The following is a 23,030-nucleotide window of genomic DNA, read 5'->3' on the forward strand; positions in this document are numbered from 1 at the left end:
AAAGCTTTCGGGATATGGAAAAGAGATTTCAATGGAATGAAACTGGGCTGAGTGAGTCCGTTTTAGGGAGATGACTGAAAGAACGCCAATCGTTCTACACGGGTCAGAGAGGGTTAGGAAGAGATGTTATGTGATGCAGTGCTGAAAGGTAAATGGAGCCAATTCGAAAAGGTAAAAATGTGACGGAATATTTCCAGGGTTCTAGGAAAAAGGCAGGGCACGTGCAGCAGCAGTAACACTGCTCTTTAAAAGAGAGGATGCAGACATGATAGACCAAATGTTTGCCATTTCACAAGACAAAAGTCCACCTGGGCACTTTGCAACCTCCTGGAATGAACTAGGGGTGAATGCACAGAAACGTTTCCCTAGGGGGATCTTCCAACTTAAGGTAAACTGCACTCTCATTGTTTCCCATTATCGCGCCTGAGTCTGAAGAAGGGCCCTAACACGAAACATCACTGGTCCATGTTCTCCTGAGAAGCCTGAACCACTAAGTTACTCCAGCAAGTATCTTGTGTTCTACGCAAGATTGAAGCAGTTTCTTGTGTTCTTGTTTCTTTAAGATGCTTTGCTAATGGTCAGTACTCGGGCTCCTTATCACCTGATGTGTCCTCATCATTCTCCTCATAGTCTCTAATCGTACACCTCACTCCTCCCTCAGCCCAGCTTTGAAAACTGCAACCCCCAGCCCTCTTCCTCCAGTTCTGAAGGTCATTGACCTAAGATATTAACTGGTTTCTCTCTCCTCGGATGCTGTTTAACCGGTTGAGTTCTTAACACTTTTTCTGTACTCGGACCATTCCTCCCCCTTCTTGTTAATCTAACTGCTGTCACCAATGGTCCAGCCTGAAACTGTACAAGTAAACTGGAAAGAGTACAAAGAGGATTTACGAGGATGCTGCCAGGACTAGAGGAACTGGCCGCGGGAGATATTGGGCAAGTAGGACTTTATTCCTTGGAGTGCAAGAGGCTAAAGGGTGATGTTATAAAGATGTATAAAATCATGAGGGGAATTGATAGGGTGAATGCACAGAAACTTTTCCCTAGGGGGATCAAGAACCAGAGGACATAGGATTAAGGTGAGAGGGGAAAGATTTAAAAGGGCAACTTTTTCACTCAGAGAAATGAGTTGCCAGAGAAGATAGTTGAGACAGGTACAATAACAACTTTTAAAAGACACTTAGACAGGTACATGGATAGGAAAAGTTTAGATGGATATGGAGCAAATGCCAGCAAATACGACTAACTTAGATGGGGCATCTTGGTCGACATGGATGTGTTGGGCAGACTGAGGAAGGGTTCCGACCTGAAACGCCACCTATTCCTTTTCTCTGGAGATGCTGCCTGATCTGCTGAGTTACTCCAGCACTTTGTGTCTATCTTTGGGCTGAAAGGTCTGTTTCTTTGTAGTACTCAATGATTCCAAGAAACTAAACACTTCGAGATCAGCTTGCTTTAAAAAGCACCTGTCATGTAGTTAAAATGTCCCAAAATTTAAAGAAGCAGTTATCAAACAAAATTTGGCATTAAACCTCAAGGTATTGGGGCACATGAGCCACAACTTTAATGAGTGCCTTGACAAGGGAAAGAGAGTTGGGAAAGTTTAGGAAGAGAGTTAGGGTCTTGGCAGGTGAAAGCACACATGTCAGTGGTGAAGTAAGCAAAGTACAAACATGGGCGGCACAGCGACACAGTAGTTAAATAACTCTGTTACAGCTTCAGTGAATCCTGTTCTTCAGTGTCTGAAATTCTTTTAAAATATTCCCCAGATGCTACAGTTTCTTCTCGTATGCTATCAGTGTGTTAATTGGATACAATAAATCATTCCTAGCTAAGTGTTTGGGAGGAGTTGATGCGATTGGGATACAAGAAGGAAAGTAGGGTTTGTGTAGATCTGGGAGCTAGATGGTTGGTGTGGACATAGTGGGATGAAGGGCATGTTCTTGTGTCTATTGGTTTCTATGATAGTGGAGGAGCACATCTACAGTAAGTTGGAGGCTTTTATAGCTGAAGTGGTTTACCGAGAAGGGGAGGGTGAGGTCATGGCAGGATTTGAAAACGCTGTTTAAAAATGTTAATACTGAGACATTGGTTAAGCAGGAGCAAGTATAGATGACCAAGCATTGAGCACTGGGTGGGTGACATTTCGTGTGAGCTTAGATGTCAGCAGAGTTTCTTGAAGTTTGAGAAAGTTCGTTTTAAAGAAGATATGGATATGTGTTCAGAAATTCCAAAGCCCTCAGTTGCCAAAAGTCTGACTTTCAAGGAATTTATATCCCTAAACACTTACCAATATGTCATTGTTTCTCACTCACTAGATATTTTACAAAATCCCATTGAATTTCATGCTGTATTTCTGTCTAAGAGAGTGCGGTCGGGAATGTCTCACATGGGTATGTGTGGTTCTGACTCTGGCATCCACATCAGAAGTCTCCTGCACTGACAGTCACAATCTATTGGATCAGAAGTTAAACTGTGGCTCTATCAGATTGATGTGAAAGAACCCAGTATGTAATTTTGAAGAGGAAGAGCTAATATTTATCTCTCAATTTACATCACTAAAGTTAGATTATCCAACCATTTTCAGTTTGGCATTTGTGGGAATTTGAAGCAGAGGGGAATGGTGGAGGGTGTTACTCTGGCTGGAGATCTAGGACCAGTGGTGTTCCACAGAGATCAATGCCAGCATCTCTGTTTGTAATGGACAAAGGAGTTAATAGGCAACTTGGTAAGTTTGTAGCTGACATAAAAAGTGGTGGAGTTTTGAATAGCGAGGAAGAATGGAAAAGGATTCAGCATAATACAGATCAGGTGGAGATATGGGCAGAAAAATGACATGTGGAGTTTAATCAGACAAGTGATAGGTATTGCACTTTGGGAACTTATGTGCAAGAAGAAAGTATAAAGTAAATCGCAAGATCCTTGGATCATTAACAGCATTGATGTACAGAGTGATCTTGGGGTCTAAGTCCACAGCTCCCTGAAAGTGGCCGCACAAGTAGGTTGGGAGTTAAAGCCATACAATATACTTGCCTTCATCAGTTAGGGTGTTGAGCATAAAGTCAGGAAGTCACATTGCAGTTGTATAAAACTTTGGTTAGACCACATTTGGAGTATTGTGAACAGCTCGAGTCCCCCATTGCAGGAAGGAGGCAGAGTTGAATAGAGTGCTGAAGAGATCATCAGGATGTTGCCTGGTTTAGAGAGTATAATCTATAAGGAGAGGTTGGACTGTTTTATTCTGGGGCATCAGAGGCTGAGAGGTGATCTAATAAAAATATACAAAAGTACGAGTAGAAAAATAGCTTTGTGAGAGAGGAAAGTTTAGAGAACATTTGAAGGGAATCTTATTTACACAGAGAGTGATGGGTGCCTAGAATACACTGCCAGGGTTGATGGTGGAAGCAGATCCAACAGCAACATTTAGGAGGCATTTAGACAGCTACATGCAGGCAAGGATTAGAGGGTATAGATCATGTGCAGGCAGATGGGACTAGTTTAAGTTGACATCATGGTCAGTGCAGACATTATGATCTGAAAGGCTTGTTCCTGTGCTGCATTGTTCTATGTTCCAGGTTCATTTTCTGCAATTGTTATCCATTAAAGTCAATGCGCACTATAATCAAGATCTGTGGGCTGATTTCCCGTTTTGAGTCCTGGGAAATCTGTAGAGGTTTGTACACTTCCACTGCAACCATGAAGTGCAATTGTTCAGCCTTTGATACCGAGTTTCAGACCTCTATGCAATTATGTTGTGGAATGGTGGTAACAGCAGATACCCAGAGGTGAAAGATGATCATTTAAATTCTGTCTTTTTCTCTTTCTAAAAACACAAAGATGTTGAATCATTTGTAAAAGGATGAGAGTAGACTCGACATGCCTTTGATTGCCCATTTTTGTTTGTTTCTTAACAGATTGTTGGGCTAACGGCATCAATTGGAGTTGGCGATGCTGGCTCGGTCAAAGATGCAATGGGTTATATTATGCAAATTTGTGCTAATCTTGATGCTGAAAACATATCAACTGTAAACAGGAATGTGGAAGGACTAAAGGAACATGTTTATTCTGCAATTAAAGGTAATCATTTTTATTGTATTAAATAGCTCATGATCTAAATTGGGCAGTATTGTAGTTTAGGTTCTGCCTAATTCACAATACTTAAAACTGTGAATATAAATTGATTCATGCCATTAATATCAACGTCAGAGAAGGGAGCGTAGAATATGCATCCGGCTCATTGAGTCTCCTGCACCATCCATCAAGACCATGGCTGATTTCCTACACGAGTGTCATTTTCCAGCACTGAAGTCTTGGATTCCCTTACTGTTTAAAAAAATCTATCATTCCCTATTTGTAATGAACAAGCGGGTTGGGCCTCAGCATTCTGGCCTGGAGAAATTTGAAGGTTCACCACCATCCCAGTGAAGAAATCTTTCATCATCACAGTTTTAAAAGGTCTATCTTTTATTCTTAATTGCTGCCCAAGGTCTTCCTAACTGTACCTGTGTGTTGGCCTTTAACGTCCCCATGTACACCCAGGGAACTTTGAACGTCAACACCAACCAGTCTTTCTCCATCCAACAAATATCCTGCTTTTCTGTTATGAGCACCAACGTTGATGACTTAACATTTTTCCATATTATATTGCACAATCATCTTCACGTCTTTTCCTTTTGCCTAACATTCTCACATTCTATCTTGGTTTTCTGAAATTTTTTTTGGTTCTGTTGTGGTGAGCTCTAAAATACTCCCTTCATCAGCCTCTCTGCTATTTCTGGCAACTTTACAAGTGTCTCCCTTTGATTTAACACAATCTTTAATTTCCTTTGAAAGCCATGAGTGAATCACATTTACTTTTGGGATTTTATGCCTTACGGGAATGGTTCCATTCAATTTATGCTTTGTTTTCTTTACATGTTATCCATTGCCTGGCCACTGAGATTACTTTCATTTTTTTTCCTATCAACCAGGCAACTCTTCTCTTCTACCTTTGTGCACCCAGCAGGTCTCGGATCATGAAGTAGTTTTGAAGTTAGACATAAAAAATGTTTCCTCTTGTGTTGGACACCAGAACCAGGGCCATCAATATATGATCATCATTAATAAATCCATTGGGCAGCTCAAAGAAGCCTGTTTCCTATTCCAGCGAGAATAATAAACTCACTACCACTGGTTTAAATGAATGGGAAGGATATGTTTAAGAATAAGTGCATGATGGGGAAAGGAACCAAAGGATTCTCTGATAGTCTGAAATTAGTATCCAGTTTCTATGCTATATATTCTGTGGAATTTATATCCAGATCTTGCATTAGATAAATGTTACACTAAGATTCACTTGAGCATCGCAAGAACAGGAAGCAAACAACTTACTTTGTTCCACTCAACAGGTGGTGAGTGCCAGGGTTGGAGATGGAGGCAGATACAATAGCGGCATTTAAGAGACTTTTGGATAGGCACATGGATATATAGTGGATGGAGGGATAGGTATAGGCAGGTAGATAAGAGTTGGTCTTGGCACTGACATTGTGAGCTGAAGGATCCATTTCTGCACTGTGTAATCCTATCTTCTATGTTTAAAAACAAATAGGAATGTGAACAAGAAGCGCAGGAATTATTCAGGTCCGATAGTAACGGTAGAAAATAAAAGTATGTTAGAGTTTCAGGTCAATGAATTTTCAGCAGAATTATTCTGATCATCAACTGCTGAGTATTTCCAGCACCGTCTTTCTGCACCTGATTCCCAGCTTCCAAAGTATTTGAAGGGGAGGGATTCTAAAGGTTGAGGAAGGGCAACTAAAGACGTGTTTGTGACGTGATTAAATCCTGAAGATGTCAGTGCAGCCAGAATTGGAGCAGAAATCATGAGAGGTTGTGGTGAGGAATGATCATCGTGCAAGAAGTGGGGAGCAAAATAAGGTGGCCTGTAACAGAGAAAGGGGAGAGGACATGGAGAATATTAAAACTGAAGTGGTATTCAGGTAGGGAGCAGTGATGTGTGGACAGGACATGCAGCAGAATTAATTTGAGAATAAACTCACGGAGTACAACAATCTAAGAAAACGTTTGACAATGAGATGGAGGGGAGGGGGCACTGAAATAATTGTGTGTTTCAGTGCAGATAATGAAGCAAATCAGAACAGAGGAAATTGAAGTTCTGTTTAAATATACAGCTCTTTTCAATGTTGTTCCTTAACAGAAACGAGGAAGGCTGCCATGCGTACAAAGAATCCGTTTGCAGACATTATCCGTCAGATAATGGTTCAAGTGGAGGACATGGCCAAGAGTATTTACGACATCGGTAATCTGCTCTGCTCTTTTTTACTCTAACTGTAAGCAGCAAAATCACATACTTCGTGCGCCACCCATTCCTTCTCTCCTGAGATGCTGCCTGACCTGCTGAGTTACTCCAGCATTTTGTGATACCTTCGATTTGTACCAGCATCTGCAGTTATTTTCTTACACATACTTCATGCTATACCTGGCTCAGACCTCACCCCGGCTTCTGGATTAGTACGTGGGAGATTATTTGAATGGGTACTTTAGGAATTTTCAGTGTGTTTGTGATCAGGTTATTTCCTACAGACTGGATGAAGTATTTCCTTTTTAGTTTCTCGATTCTAGTATGTTTTGAACCATAGTTAAATTCATTACAAATAGTAATGGAAATCTTCACTATGCTTTGGGGCCTTCTTTCTATGTCTTCCTTTTGCCTGACTGATTATTTTGGCAGAAGGATTGGGGCAGCTTCCTAAAATGCACCTTTTCTCACCGCAGTCACAGGCTGCGTTAGTTGGAGCTCATGTTGCTTGAAGTCAACGCTCAATGTTTGTCTTGTCCCCGACAGATAATCTGTCGAACATCAAGAATCAAAATCGTGGGTCTCAGAAGTACGAGCAGTGGATCATTGAAGTGCAAAAGAGGTGCAAAGTTCTCCAAATGAAGGATATGGAGAAGGAGCGGAGGACTTGTCGGGCTCTTTTCACATACACTGAGCACTTGCGGGTGAGTGGCATTTGTACTGGTCTTCTTTCCAACCCAACAATAAGTTTGTAAATGTGGAGGATAGTTTCAAGAACAATATGGTTTTCTGTATGCTGCAAAATTTGGATTCCCAACTTAATATTTAAGCTGGAGCACAAGAGACTGCAGATGCAGGAATCTAGAACAAAAACCAAACTTTTGCAGGAACTCAGCAGGTCAGAGAGCATCTGTAGCGGGAACTTCGAAGACCTTTGCTGCCTTGCTGCACTTCAATGATTCCTCCACAGAAGCCGCTTGATCCGCTGAGTTCCTCCAGCTGTTTGTTTTTTGCTTGACATTTAAATCCCACATTTAAAATAAATAGATGTTCAGTCTACTAATCTAATCATTCCTTGAGCCTATTGACTTGATGTTGCTATGCCACTATTAACTTTTTCACCTGCTTTCAACTACCTTGAAGCTCAGGCCTTGAAATATCTCCTTGAACCACTCCAACTATATCTTTCTCTTTTTTTCTTTCATAACCCTTCTGCGTAGCACGTGGGGACATTTCCCTCTTTTAAAGCATTGCATAAAGACAAATTGCTAATCTTTGATTCTGAACATTTATGGTGTACTTTCAAAACAATCGGCACCATCTTCAAATCAAATTGAATTTCTTATGTGCAAATGTACGGTGAGGTACAAGTCCAGTGAAAATCTTGTTTGCATCACATGCATATAGACTCAGACAAACACAATAAGAGTCAAGTCAAGAGTGTTTTATTGTCACTTTTTGAGATACAGCGTGGAAACAGGCCCTTAGGCCCACCGGGTCCACGCCGGCCAGCGATCCCTGTATATTAACACTATCCTACACACACTAGGGACAAATTTTACATTTACCAAGCCAATTAACCGAAACCTGCACGTCTTTGGCGTGCGGGAGGAAACCGAAGATCTCGGAGAAAACCCACGCAGGTCACGGGGAGAACAAACAAACTCTGTACAGACAGCACCCGTAGTCGGGATCGAACCCGGGTCTCTGGCGCTGCATTCGCTGTAAGGCAGCAACTCTACCGCTGCGCCACCGTGACCGCCATGTGTCCCAGATAGAACAATGAAATTATTACCTGCTGCAGCACAACTGAATATGTAAACATAGCACTCTGTAAACAAAATGATAAACGAGAAAGAAAAAAAAGTTGTGTGTAGAAAATACATATACCCACAAGTACACGCATATCCATATATATAGATATATATATATATATACACACACACACTCAAAAAACAAACAATAGCAGTGCAATAATAATAATAGTCTATTGAAGTTCAGATCTTATCTGAGGTTGTAGTGTTTAATAGCTGTAGGTAAGAAGCTGTTCCTGAACCTGGACGTTACAGTTTTTAGGCTCCTGTATCTTCTTCCTGATGGCAGGGGTGAAATGAGTGTGTGGCCAGGATGGTGTGGGTCTCTGATGATATTGGCTGCCTTTTTGAGGCAGCGACTCCCATAAATCCCTTCGATGGTGGGGAGGTCAGTCGATGATGGACAGTTCACAACTTTTTGCAGTCTTTTCCGCTCTTGGGCGTTCAAGTTGTCGAACCAGGCCATGATGCAACCAGTCAATATGCTCTCCACTGTACACCTGTAGAAGTTCAAGAGAATCTTCTCTGACATACCGAATCTCTGTAATCTTCTCAGGAAGTAGATGTGCTTTCTTTATAATTGCATCAGTGTGCTGGGTCCAGGAACGATCTTCAGAAATATGCACGCCCAGGAATTTGAAGTTTTTGACTCTCTCCAACATCGTCCCGTTGACATAAACAAGATTGTGGGTTCTCATCTTTTCTCTTCCAAAGCCCACAATCAATTAATTGGTTTTACTGGTATTGAGAGCCAGGTTGTTGTGCTGGCACCATTTGGTCAATCGGTCGATCTCACTTCTATACTCTGACTCATCACCATCTGTAATTCGTCCAACAACGGTGGTGTCGTCGGCGAACATGAAGATGGAGTTCACACTGTGTTCAGCTACACAGTCATGAGTATAGAGTGAGTAGAGCAGGGGGTTGAGCACGCAGCCTTGAACTGCTCCTGTACTGATTGTTAATGAGGATGAAGTATTTCTGCCAATTCGAACAGTCTGTGGTCTGTGGATGAGGGAGTCGAGGATCCAAATGCAGAGGGCTGCACAGAGACCCAAATTATACATAAATTACGCAAATCCTACAAGACAGCGAAAAGAAAGATTGGGAGACAAAAAACATTAGTGCAAAAATACACAATTGGAAAACAAGTCCATGACAGGCAAATAATGCTTTCCCCATGTACTTTGATGGTGTCATTGTAACAATCGTGTGTGTGTGTTTGAGTTTATGTGCCTGTGATGCTGCTGCATATTATAACAATTGCTAACTGTTTTCTTCCTTTAACTACACCCTATTTGCACCCATAGAAATACAATGATGCCCTCATTATCAACGATGACGCACGTACCAAAGATGCAGTAGAATACCTGAAGTCTTTCTTCGATAATGTGAAGGGAGGTGGATATGATGAGACAGAGCAGATACTGACAGCATTATTTGAAGGTAAGATTTGTTGAGCTTTTATCAGGCTTAATTTTTTGGGGAAATTCGTCAAAAATGTTTTAATGTTTAATTCAGGCAATTTTTATTTACTTGAAATTTGGGGTGTGGCAGAGATAATGTTTTCAACGCCTATTACATGATCACTATTATATCATCTGCCAAATTATATCCAGTAAATGTTCAGAATAAGTCATACCCGCTTCATTTTAAATTTGAGATTCCAGTACAAACGTCAATACTGAGGGCCTGCTGCTGTTTTCTTGTGGACATGCAGCCCTTGACATCAGCTAGCATTGAGTGCCGATTCAATCAACTGCGGTTTGAGTAGAGTGTGGGAAGGTGTGGTGGCATGGGTGAAGTGTTCCTGGGCCCCAGGAGAGTCATTCTCTAGCTAACATGAGGCCATAGCCTTGGTCTCTGTTGGTCCACACCACAACAGGGCAAAAGCCTGGGGACAGTTCAAGTAGCTCTTCTTGATGCTGCCTCGGAACAAGCCATGTAATTCATCAAGGGATTGGATTGCGAGGAGACTCTGCCTCCCTCATTGATCTTCAGTCAAAGAGAGTCACCAACCTTCTTGGGCAGGCTGTGCATTTCAAAAGGTTTGTCCCTTTATCTCTAATCCTATAATTATTAATGCAAGTATTTTTCCTTCATTAATTTGAGGGCAAGTTGAAATTCACTTCCCAGGATTTAGACAAAAATATCATATCCTACCAAACCTAGCATTCATTACTGATCAAAGTTTGTATTTCTCATACTTAAAACTTGTGAAAAAGTCTTAAACTGCAGCAAGTTTTGTATTTTGGAATGTGAGGACGCCTGGTTTTATAATTATCAATATGACTTATTGATCTTTCTGATATAGTTCTTCTATCAAGCAATTTATTAGGGTTTTTGGTCCTCAACAAAGAAAGAAAAACTACTGGGAGGATGCTTGCTTTTATAATTATCAATACTACTTATTGTTCTTTCTGATTTAGCTCCTCCATCAAGCAATTTATTTGTTTTTTTTAATCCTCAGCAAAGGAAGAGCAAATACTAAGAATTGATGCTGACCCAACTAATGAAAATCCCAAGTTGACTGAAGTCAGGAAGATTCTGACTGAGGAATACCAGCACAATCCAATGACCAAGACCATCATGTTTGTCAGAACCAGAGCTCTTGCTGATGTAAGCTATTTTCACCTGTTGAATAGTTTTACTACTTCAGAATCCTCATTTAATACACACTGCCTTATCTACTCTCAGGAGAACAACTTTGTTGTGCTGACCGTATAATAACAGAAGCATTACACTTGGATAATGATCCAAAGACTTTATTAACTACATAGCAAGCACGACCTCATGCCTGCACGTTTCACTTACACTAACTCGAATCTTGCAAGCAGTGGTCACTCAAAAGCTAAAGGGGCGTAACTACAAAAGCATGACGCATAACATGAGTGACACCATTACACTAATCTACTTTGAATACTTCATTCTACTCATGTAAACTGTAATCCATCATCCCTGGAACCATCCCGGTAAATCGCTTTTGTATCCTCTCTAAAGCCATCAATTGTTCCCAAAGAATGATATGATCATTTTTAGATCGTATTAAAATGTCCAAAATTCTGCAAAGGTTGAAACAAAGATGAAGGGAAGGGAAAGCTGAGGAGGGATCATGCACCTGTCTTCATTGACGGGACCGTGGTGGAAAGCGTCAACTGCTTCATGTTTTTAGACGTACACATCCCTGATTTGTCCTGGGCCCAGTGCACTGATGAAATTACCAAGAAAGCTCAGCGGTGCCACTGCTTCCTCAGACGTTTGAGGGGGTTCAGCGTATCGCCCAATCCTCTGTGAAAGTTCTGCAGGTGATGGGTAGAGAGCATAATAAATGTCTGCATCATGGCCTGATTCAGAAATGTGAATGCTCAAGAACGAAGAAGACTGAAGAAAGACGTGGATGCTGCCTAGTCCATTATGGGTACTGATCTTCCCTCCATCAAAGGGATGTACATGATATGATATCACAAGAAGGCAGCTAATGTAATCAAAGACCACATCACTCTGGCCAGACACAAACTGCTGGAGTAACTCAGCAGGTCAGGCAGCATCTCAGCAGAGAAGGAATTGGTGAGGTTTCGGGTCGAGACCCTTTTCAGACTTCACTCTGGCCAGGCTGTCTTCTTGTTGCTATTATTGAGAAGATGGCACAGAAGCCTGAGAATTATTACTGAAGATTCAGTCTGAAGAAGGGTCCCCACCCGAAACATCACCCATCCTTTTTCTCCAGAGATGCTGCCTGACCTGCTGAGTTACTCTAGCACTTTGTGTCTATCTCAGGTTCAACAACAGCTTCTTCCCATCAACCATCAGAGTCTTGAACCAGCCAGAAGAACCTCACCATAATCCTACCTTAGCATCAAAATACTATGAACTTTGCACAACTATGATTATTGTATTTACTTTGGGGTTTGCACTATCATTGTCTAGTTTACTTAGAATATTTTATAATTTATTGTGTTCTTTTGCTGTTTTTGCATCCAACGTGCCTGTAAAGCTGCAGCAAGTAAGAATTTCATTATATAGGTTCCTGTCCAATAAACATATTGGATTTTCAAGCATATGCCAAATAGACACTTTTGATATTTGACTTAATTAAATGGAAGAACAGTTTGAGTTCTATCATGTTTGCTGTAAAAAGTAAACATATTCTTAAATAAATCAATTTCAGAAAAAATAATCTTGCATGCACAACTAGAAAAAAAGTAAAATCTATCCAAATAAGACTTGCTTGATTTGGTATTCGTTTATCATCGTCACATATACTGACAGTCATGTACCCGCTATCCAGGCAAATAATAGCATAGGTGGGCAGGTTTGTCTTTTATTTAGTTTTTTTTGTTGTTAAAAGTGAAATAAATTCCTCTTTAAATGCAGGCATTGAAAAATTGGTTGAAAGAATCGGAGATGCTGTCATACTTACAACCTGGATTGTTGGTGGGTCGAGCAAAGAGCACAGGTAATTTTACCTTCTGTGTAATTATTAAGTCTTTAAATATGGTAAGCTTCTGCAATCAATGGTTAACCACCACACATCACACAACAGGGGAATGAACAGAGAGAATGGAACAAACTGGTCTAATGTTTCGTCCTCGGGCATCCACAAATTCCCATTGGCAGATTATTACCAAACCTCTTGCATCATTGTCCAGGCAGCACCTTCTGCACCTGGTTGTATTGCCAAGTAAATTATGTGTCTTCTGGTCACTGAACAGCAAGGTGCTTGTTATAATTAGCAGTGTTAAGCTGTTGATTGCCACTGGATTTTAAATGGTGAAAGTGAAGGTTTTAGCTGCTTTATTTCATGGCAACACTCTGTGTTTTACCCTTATACACAGCTTCTAAATCAAGGAAAACTGTCAATACAATAGTTGAAGCAAGGAGGAGCATTGCTTGTGTGTTTGGAAAATAAGGTACTATTCTAAGGAATAGGCGGCTTATGTCTAATAAGCAATTTGACAACTTTGTTCATCTACTTACAATCTAGATCTGTTACTGAATTTACAACTTGTTTTGATACCAGCTGTAAAGTAAAACAAAAAGACACAAAGCATTGAAGTAACTCAGCAGGTCAGGCAGCAGCCCTGGAGAACATGGATAGATAGTGTTTCCATTTGGGACACCCTCTTCAGAGGTGGGGGTGAGGGAGAAAGCTGGTAGAGAAGAGAGGCAGGACATAGCATGGTAAGTAATAGGTAGACACAGACAAATGGGATTTCATAGGCATATGGTTGGAACAAAGTCCAGAGAGGAAAGCAGAAGGTGTGAAACAGGATTGAAGAGTTGCAAAATGAGGAATGAATGGAGGGGGAGGGGAGAAATAGGTGGGAGTTCAGATGGGGCACAGAGGAGGGTGCTTTTCAGTCTCTATTCATCCCAAAGCCACTTGTAGCCAATGACAGAAATGCTTTTTAAAGTATAGGCACTGATGCAACAAATTTTCTAAAAGTGGAAGCAGTTTGGAGAGGTGAATCGACAGAATTCCAGAACTTGGGTCCTTGTTAGTTGAAGGCAGGGTTGCCAATGGTGAAACAATTACAATTGTGGATGTGTAAAAGACCAGAACTAGACAGACATATTCGGGATTGTGATGAATGTAGTACAGGCTTGATCGTGGAGCAGGAAGACTTAATAGAGTTGGATTCTATGTATTAAAAGCATTACTTTCTATTAACATAACATTGTGGAAGATACCAAAGTGAATCACTTTAGCAACCTGTTTTTGTTTTACAGGAATGACTTTACCCTCACAAAAAGACGTGTTGACTTCCTTTAGAAATGATTCTGGAAACAAAATCCTCGTGGCGACATCTGTCGCTGATGAGGGAATTGACATTGCAAACTGTAACCTTGTACTGTTATATGAATATGTGGGGAATGTTATAAAAATGATCCAAACACGAGGTAAGATTCCCAACAAAGCCGAATGATTCACTGAATCAATGTTCCTATGGAATGTTACATGTTGACAGTGTAGAGATGTGACATGTAGTAACTAATTATTAAATCTATGAATTAACAAGCAGCAAGCTCCACTAATATAAATGATGTTAGAGTGTAGCGGTTTACCATTAAGATGCAAAGTGTATGTGTTGAGATCATGTCGTCGCGTCCACTTTACGATGATTTTTAAATGGCAAATCTGTTTGATTATGTTAAAAGGGATGATTTAAATATGTTGTTGCTGTTATCACAGGTCGCGGAAGAGCACAAGACAGCAAGTGCATCCTTGTTACCAGCAAGGAAGATCAGATAGAGAAAGAAATGGTCAATTCTGCACAGGAAACAATGATGTACAAAGCTATAAAGGACTTGCAACAATTGGACCGGACAACGTTTATCATAAAGGTAATAATATTTCAGGGAAGCATTTGCAGTAATATTCAAAATTTAATGTTATGCAGTACTCAGAGCAATGTATTTAATCGCAAACACAATACATTATAAAATTATGGGAAATTATCCATTATTGTTGTATTGTGGCTACTTGGGCTGGAGACTTGAGTCTCCAAACTGGTCACAAACTGGTTTACTGAAATTTGCTTTATTAGCCACTGACATTTTGTTACTTAGATATGGAAATTCATACACCTGACAAATTTTCTTTTAAAATATAAACAATATATATTTACAAATAATAAATGATTATTAAAAAGTACTCAATCTCCTGAGTTCCCCCATTAGTTTGCTTTTATTTTGTTCTGGATTACAGCATCTGCAGTCTCCAGCTAGCTTTGGTTACTATGTCAACTTCTTTGCTGAAAATGGAAATTAGTGGCCGTTGCTGTTTGGCGTAATTTAACCTGATTTTCTGATCTGTAGGATATTTAGATGAAAGTTTCGTGTGATTCAGTTTGTGATATGGTACTGTACATTGACAGAGGATTAGTTAATAAACTAATCATAAGGCATCACTCAGCAACAAGAGTGTGTTGCTGAATGTGAATAAACTCCATATGTAGTTTGAGGGAGAGAAGAATTTTAAATTTAAATTAGGGCAATCAAGGGCATGAAAGAAAAGCATATTCAGGTAAGGGATCAGCCAGTTGAGATGCAGTGGCAGAAAAATAAGGGGATCAGTCAGAAAGAAAAATTCCATTGGGAGGACTCGCCATCCATGGTTAATTAAAAAAGGTTAAAGATAGTATCAAACGTAACAAAAAACATACAAGTAGCAACATGTAACAAAGATGAATAAGGAAGGAAAGATTCAATTACAAGATAAAACTGGCCATCAATGTAATAGGTATTTTAAAAGTCTGGTGGCCCTACAGAAAGTGACCTGGGGAATTAATGACGGGAAAACACGGAGAAGTCAAATAAACATTTTTGCAGCAGTCATTACCAAGAGGGTAAAGTAAATCAGGAATAGGATCTGCCTCAGAGGGAGGGAGAACGAGAAAACATGAGAGAGAAAGAGGGAGAAAACAGAGGTTTTTTAGCCCACAGAGACCACGCCGACCTTTAATTACCCATCAACATCAGTTCTATGTTATCCCACTGCCTACACAATAGGGGCAATTTTACAGAGGCCAATTAACCTACAACCCTGCACGTCTGGGATGCTGGAGAATAACTGAGCACCCGGAGGAAACCCATGCAGTCATAAGGAGAACGTGCAAACTCCACACAGACAGCACCTGAGGTCAGGATCAAACCACAGTCTCTGGTGCTGTAAGGCAGTGGTTCTACTAGCTATGCCATTGTGCCGCCTGCTGGAATGCCAATACATCCTTTCATGAACAAAGGTGTTACATTTGCCTTTTACCAATACTCTGGGACCATCTCCATGGGGAAGTTTGGTTGATTATGCAAGATAATTCTACCATTTCCACCCCAACTTCCCTTAGCAAACTGGGATGCAAGCCAGAGCACATGAGACTGCAGATACTAGAAACGAGTTTAAAAAAAACAGTGCTAGAGGAACTCAGCAGGCCAAACAGCATCTGTGGAGGAAAATGGACAGACATTTTGGGTCATGACCCTTCTTCAGACAATGAAAGCCTTCGAGACCAAGCAAAGCCAACCTCTCCAGTATATCCAGCCTATCAATTTTCACCCAATCCATTACCTCCCTCTAATTCCAGTATTTTCTTGGAATCCTCTTCTCTTGTAAACATCAATTCAAAGTACCCTTTAAGTAGCCTTACCTGAGACACATCTTTGCTCCTTTAGCTCATAGTCAATCCCTTACCTGCCATGACTTTAGAATTCATTTTTGAATTAAGTTGAATTCTATTTTCATATACATTATTTGCCAGTATCATTTTCCTCTTCGCTTCCCTTTAAGTTTATTGTATTTACCCCAGTTCTCACTTGAAAAAGTTGACTTGATGTAGATCCTGGGCAAGGTTTTTGTTTCAAGACATTAATTGATCCAAATCATTGAAGTTGCTCTGGCAGTGGTTTTCCTTCCATTCCTTCTTTTAGAAACGTTCTTAACATGCATCTGAAACATCTTGTTAAAGATCACCTACTTTTCTATGAAGCCAAAGGGCTCCAGATGCTAGAATGTTAAGCAATAAAACAAGCTGCTGTTGGAACACAGCAGGTCAGGCAGCATCTGTGGAAGGGAATGGGCAGTTGACGTTTCGTGTCTGCTTGTGAGGTAACCACCTTCCATATCACCTGAGCCAGAAACATTCAGCTTCCCTGATGTTCTGACAAGGCAATTTTCAATTGCAAACCTTGGCCATAATATCGCTGGAACACAATTTATAATATTCACCTACCTGCCTGTGATTTTATTTTTCTTGGTAACTCTGCAAGCTTATACCCCTACGGCCTCTCATCCAACCTCAATTAGTCAGAACACATAATTTATAATTTCAAATAGTCAGAGTAACATTCTTAATTACCAGTAGAGTAATGGGAGACGTTTCAGCAGTGGACATAATGTTTAAAGATGTGAATAATTCTGCAATAAACGATACAATTCTAATCTGTTCAATTCTCTCCTCCAAGAAAAACATGATTCAAGCAGAAGAGAAAAGGATGGAAAGAAAGATTAATGAAAATACTGACAAGGCAGCCGAAAGCTATAAACTCCTTTGCGCAAAGTGCAAGATTTATGCATGCCTTTCTGATGACATAAGAAAAATTGAGGCAAGTCCATATTTAGTAATCTACCACGGTGTCTTAAGGTATTGAAATAGTAAGGGTTATTAGATACTGTTAAGTGCAACCACTTTTATAAGATTTGTTCAATATTACCTTTCGAACTTGGTGCATCACCGTGGCTGATAGGAAAGGGAACCAGGTACAGATTCCTCGTCGAGTCTCTCATTGTCCTGGTTTAGACGCAATTCAACATTACTTATGAACTTCTGAATTTCATTATCACCAGCTCAGTGTATTGGAACACCCACCTAACAATGCCGTTGCAGTGTCTATCAAAGTGACTACAGTGGTTCAAATTTGTGCCACACCATCACTTCCACAAACTGGCAGGTGGACAGTAAATGTTGGCCTACTAACAAGGCCCACAGATCATGAAGATGTAAAAATATTTATAACATTACTTGGGCGTTAATTATTAATTTTGTTCCCATGTACAATTTTTTTTAAACATGTTGATAAGTACTCCCACTCACCTTTAAAATGTCAACACCGTATCTATAATTTAAGACAGTTCAAAATTAGTTTTAATGTAGTAAACTATTTTAACACTTGGTTACAGAGAACATTTGCAATTATAAAATTTGGTGCATGAATAGCAGAAATCAAGAACAGGTGCTCCCCGACTTGCGATCGTTCGACTTTGCGATGGTGCAAACGGCAGGGACCCGTAGCGAGCCGCCACTCGCTTCCGGCCACATGATCGCGTGTATTACAATGCATTTCGACTTACAATACTTTTGGTTTCCAATGAGTGTCTCAGAACTGGACCCCATTGGAAGCTGAGGAGCGAGGACCTGTAGTAATAATTTTGAGAAACAAAGGAGCTCCATTTATTTCAGAGGCTTCGTCTGCCTTTAATGAATGGCAAAGCTGTGGTTCAGTTTGACCAACTGTGAGCATGATTGATGCAAAGTTGAACAGAGGGAAACTGAGGATAGGTTGGCATGAACAAGCAGCTGATCATCATAACCAACTTATCAAAGCATTTCATCACCAGATGGTATACTGTAGGTATTCAGTGGGTCTGGCTGAGGAATGTGAATGGGTGATGTTTCAGGTCGGGTCCCTTCTTCAGATTGATTGATTCTTCATGATGTTCATCATACTGCGACTATGCGAGTTTTCACTTTGTGCTCCTGTCTCTTTCCGTGTGCTAATAGTATCCTTTTGGGTTGGTTAATTGGCTACATAAATTCTCCCCACCATAAGTGGGTCACAGGAAAATTGGTGTAGATAATGCAAGTGGTAAAATATGATTAGTGTAGATGGATGTTTGATGTAGTGAGCGGAAGGGTCTGTTTCCATGCTGTTATTTTATAGAATGACTTTCATATTGTTTACTTTTTGCACCCAAGTGGAATATTTATCGAACAATACCTATTACAAGTAATTCCTACTCCTAACCGTGGGCCTGGTTAATAGTACATTCATGAAAACGAGATGGAGAATGCTTTTCATATATTTATTTTTAAAATTACTGTACAGCCATTTGTACACAGTAGTCAATAGAGCTTTATTTGTCACGTATGCAACTGTAGTGAAATTCTTTTTGCATATATTACACATGCAGGCACTACCATTATTCAAAGTCCAGTTGGCCTGTCTGGCCATCTTTGTGCCCGGGGGGCACCTCCTGCAGCCGACACTGGAGGCATTACCCCAGTTCACCCTCCTACCGACCCTTGCTCCTCACATCTGACGCCTCCAGCTCCCTCCCGGTTATGCCATCCGATGAGCCTTCAGACCAATCCCCGGTCCACCGACATAATTTATCACGCGCTATATCCCATTCATGTTACTAAATCAAGTGTTATATCTGAACTATGTTTGGAATGCATGTATTGAATGGGCAATTATGTGTGATTTTTTTTTTCTTCAGGGCTCACATCACGTAGTTATTGACAAATCATTCTCGGACAGATATCAAACTCGACCTCACAGAAATCCAGTGCAGATTGGGTTTATGCAGAAGAGAGAAAAATTGCACTGTAAGGATTGTAGCCATAGTTGGGGAATCACTGCAAATTTCAACCCGTTTAAAGATCTACCAGTAATTAAATGCGACAGCTTTGTTTTCCATCATGTCAGCAGTGGCAGCCCACAGATTGTGAAGAAATGGAAAGATGTCCCATTTTTAATCAAGAAATTTGAAGGTGTTGAATATCGTCAAGAAACTAAATAGGAAAAAAAATCTTTTGTCAATTTCTTTGTTGGATGATATTCTTAACTAAACAGAAGGTTGTAGACCTCGTAGGAGGAATGAAGACAGTGAGAAGAATTTATCTATAAAATCCATCAACAAGACATTGGAATTTTAATTCAACATCTAACCATTAATGGTCACTTTTAACTATTGATTTCCAAATAATCTGAATATTCAAAAATTTCAAAGATATATAAATACAGACACCTCACCTTTACGCAAGATATACGTGCGACTATGCTGTCAGCAGCAAATATGAGCACGTACATGAAACTTTAGTATTAAAGGACAAGCATAATTTCAAAAACACATAAATCAAACACATAAAACGCAAAGCGCATGTACTCGCTTTCAATTTCATCTAAGTATGCATTTCTCTTTCTCTCTGGAATAATGTACTGATCAATACATTAGAACATGGAGTAAATGGATGCACAATAACTAAGATATCATGCATTTTGTCAAAATCTTGCTTTGGCAATCATACACTATGTTGATCAATGGTAAAGCTGATATTTTCATTCTGGTGACAAATAATTGTAAATTACCAATTTCCCTAGGAGGGAATTCAGGAGAATTTTTTATACTAGTGAATGGTCAATACCTAACCATTAGGGAGTGGTTGTCAAATAGATATATTTAAGAAAGTAGATAAATGCAGACAAATAAATGGGTTAAGTGAGGTCTGTGTGGAACATCGGTCAGTCAGTTTGGCATCTTTCTGTCCTGTACATTTTATGAATATGTGAATGCAATGCTTTAAAAAAAAAAATGCTTGAAGTTTTAGCAATATTTGTACATTACCCTTTTAGAGGGGCATTGAATTTACTCGGCTGCTTCACCGAATTAAAATGCACAACTGATTTAAGTGACAAATTATTGTGTTGTAACTATAAATAGTATGTGTAGGCCACGCACAAGAGACGCCTACACTAGAGTACTAGGGTTTCTTTTTTTTTTGTGTTGGTTGCGATTGTGTGTGAAATTGTTTATTTTTATTGCTCTATTGCTGGACTGTGGGTGACCTTTCATTTCACTGCACATCTTGTATGTGTATGTGACAAATAAACTTGATTTGACTTGAAGTAGTACAGATTTGACTTGAAGTAGTACACTCCAAACAAGGAAGGTGCATTAAAAGAGTAGGGCGGTATATTTTTCAAAATTATATTAGGAAAGCAAAGAGGGGGCATAAAATATCAAGTTAAAAGAATATCCTGGTGTACTTAATTTATACATTAAGAGCAAGATGGTAACCAGCAAAAGATTAGGGTTCATTAGGGACCAAAGTTGCATCTGTGGGAGAGGAGCCTGAAGATATATGTGAGGTCTAAAATGAATACTTCTCACTTGTACTAACAGGATATTGTGGCTGAGGAATTCACAGAGGGGGATGGTGAAATTGTACAACTATCATTCAAAAGGAAGCATTGAATGGTTTGGGCTCAAAGATGGATAAATCCCAAATGACTCAAGATGTATCCTAAGCTGCTATGGGTGGAAGGGAGGAGACTGCTGGGGCCCTGGCAAAGTATTTTAAACCAGGTGTGCTAAAGATGGCAGGGGAACAGTAAATGTGGTAGCTTATGTTCAAGAAGGGCAGCAAAGATAACCTAGGTAAGTCCTGCAAGAGTAGTAAGAGAGTGGGTAGGCTGAGTTTGTTTTCCTTGGAATAAAGGGCGGGGGGGGGGTGATACCCGAGGGAGATATACACAATGATTGAGCATCAATAGACAGCAGGGGTGTGCAAAATTGGATGGCTTCAGGCAAGGGACAGGAGGTTTAAGGGGTGTGCAATGGAAGAATCTTTTCACCCAGAGGGTGATTGGAGACATTTTCACCACATTTAGGTGTCTTGGACTACTTGAATCACCAGGGTGGAGAAGGCTGCATGCCAAGTGTTGGAGAATGGTATTACAATCGATGGGTACTCGATCATCAGTATGGAACAGTGGGATGAAGTGTCTGAGGCATTGAGTCATCCAGCATGGAAATAAACCCTTCAACCAAAGTCGTCCATGCCGACCTAGATGCTCCATTTAAGCTAGTCCCATTTGGCTCATACCCCTTTTCTGTCATGTGTCTTTTAAATGTTATTATTGTACTTGCCTCAAGTACTTCCTCTGGCCACTCATTCCATATACCCATCATCTTCAGTGAAAAAATTGTCCCTCGGGTTACTATTAAATCCTCCCCCTCTTGCGTTAAACCCATGTCTTCATTCCTCTGCCCCTGGAAGGTCTCACCCCAGTTTAACTTCCCAAAATGCAGCACCTCACATTTATCTGCATTAAATTCCATTAGCCATTGTTGAACCCACTTACCCAGTTGATCAAGATTCTGCTTTTGGTAACCATCTTCACCCCCGTCTACAATACCACCTACTTTAGTGTCATCTACAAACCTTTCTAATCATGCCTTGCACATGCTCAAGCAAAGGGCTCAGTGACCATTAAATTCAGTGAGGTTATCCAATCCCTGATTACAAGGGTGACTAGCAAATGCCAGACATCCAAGTTCAAGACAACTTGATGGTTACTGCTATTCATCAATCCAAACATTTATCAGTAAATATCAACACAAATATTTTCACTATCAGTGAAATATTCTGTCATCAGACAGATTGCTAAGGGAGTGGTGCAGCGGTAGAGCTGCTGCCTTAGTGCCAGAGATCAGGTTTCGATCCTGGTTACAGGTGCTAACTATTCGGAGTTTGTACGTTCTCCCTGTAATTGCGTGGGTTTTCTCTGGGTGCTTCAGTTTCCTCCCACATTTCAATGGTGTACAGGTTTATAGATTAATTGGCTTTGGTAAAATTGTAAATTGCCCTTAGTGTAGGATAATGCTAGTGTACTGGGTGATCGCTGGTCAGTGCAGACAGTGGGCTGAAGGGTGCATTTCCACACTATGTCAAAAGTAAAGCTTAAATAGAAATAAATGGGGGGGGGGGGGGGGGGGGAATTGGGGGAAACTTTTTTTCAATCTCTTACCTGGACGGAGATGCGATTTTTCTCCGTATCGTATCTCCATCCCCACTGCGGCCTAACATCATGGAGTGGTGCGGCCTTTCCTGGAGACCGGCCCAGCGCTTCAAGCCGCGGGCACAGCGCGGACTTTAACGTCGGGAGTCGCAATCCTTTGCAGAGGATCGACTGTGAAGAGCTCCAACTGCAGGGCCTGTGGACTTTAACACTGTGAAGCCCATGGTCTCTGGTAAGAAGAGGCCGACTCGGGAGCTCCAATGCCGCGGAGTGTTTCAATCCGTCCCGACGCCAGAGTTTCAATCATCACGGACATCGGACCGTCTGCAGCGGCGACTGCGGAAGGTTCAACAGCCCCGACTGCGGGTGAACAAAGAGGAAGATGATTGAACTTTATTACCTTCCATCACAGTGAGGAATGTGGATTCCGCTGTGGTAGAAGTTTATGTTAAATTTTATTTTATGTGGCTGTGTGTCCTGTCACTTTTTACTTAGTATGGCTGTATGGTAACTCAAATGTCACTGTACCTTAATTGGTACATGTGACAATAAATTGAATCTTGAAATAGAAATCAGAATTTCTGGAGGATGCAACCACCTGCAGGAAGTTTAACCAC

At 40.5% G+C, this 23,030-nt stretch overlaps 1 protein-coding gene across 3 annotated transcripts in view; it reads left to right on the top strand.

The window, feature by feature from the left end:
* Nucleotides 1–20,517, top strand: part of LOC144590621 (antiviral innate immune response receptor RIG-I-like) — a 59,921-nt gene extending 39,404 nt beyond the window's left edge. For all 3 annotated transcript variants that reach the window (XM_078395119.1, XM_078395121.1, XM_078395120.1), the window contains 10 exons: nucleotides 3,915–4,077; nucleotides 6,197–6,298; nucleotides 6,845–7,002; nucleotides 9,423–9,558; nucleotides 10,583–10,731; nucleotides 12,487–12,568; nucleotides 13,843–14,013; nucleotides 14,306–14,457; nucleotides 17,074–17,214; nucleotides 19,109–20,517. In XM_078395119.1, the coding sequence (XP_078251245.1) occupies nucleotides 3,915–4,077; nucleotides 6,197–6,298; nucleotides 6,845–7,002; nucleotides 9,423–9,558; nucleotides 10,583–10,731; nucleotides 12,487–12,568; nucleotides 13,843–14,013; nucleotides 14,306–14,457; nucleotides 17,074–17,214; nucleotides 19,109–19,411 (1,557 nt within the window). In that variant the 3' untranslated portion in view covers nucleotides 19,412–20,517. The remainder of the gene's footprint in view (nucleotides 1–3,914; nucleotides 4,078–6,196; nucleotides 6,299–6,844; nucleotides 7,003–9,422; nucleotides 9,559–10,582; nucleotides 10,732–12,486; nucleotides 12,569–13,842; nucleotides 14,014–14,305; nucleotides 14,458–17,073; nucleotides 17,215–19,108) is intronic.
* Nucleotides 20,518–23,030: the final 2,513 nt, after the last annotated feature.

This window comes from Rhinoraja longicauda, chromosome 3 (genome assembly GCF_053455715.1).
Source record: "Rhinoraja longicauda isolate Sanriku21f chromosome 3, sRhiLon1.1, whole genome shotgun sequence".
Lineage (NCBI taxonomy): Eukaryota > Metazoa > Chordata > Chondrichthyes > Rajiformes > Arhynchobatidae > Rhinoraja > Rhinoraja longicauda.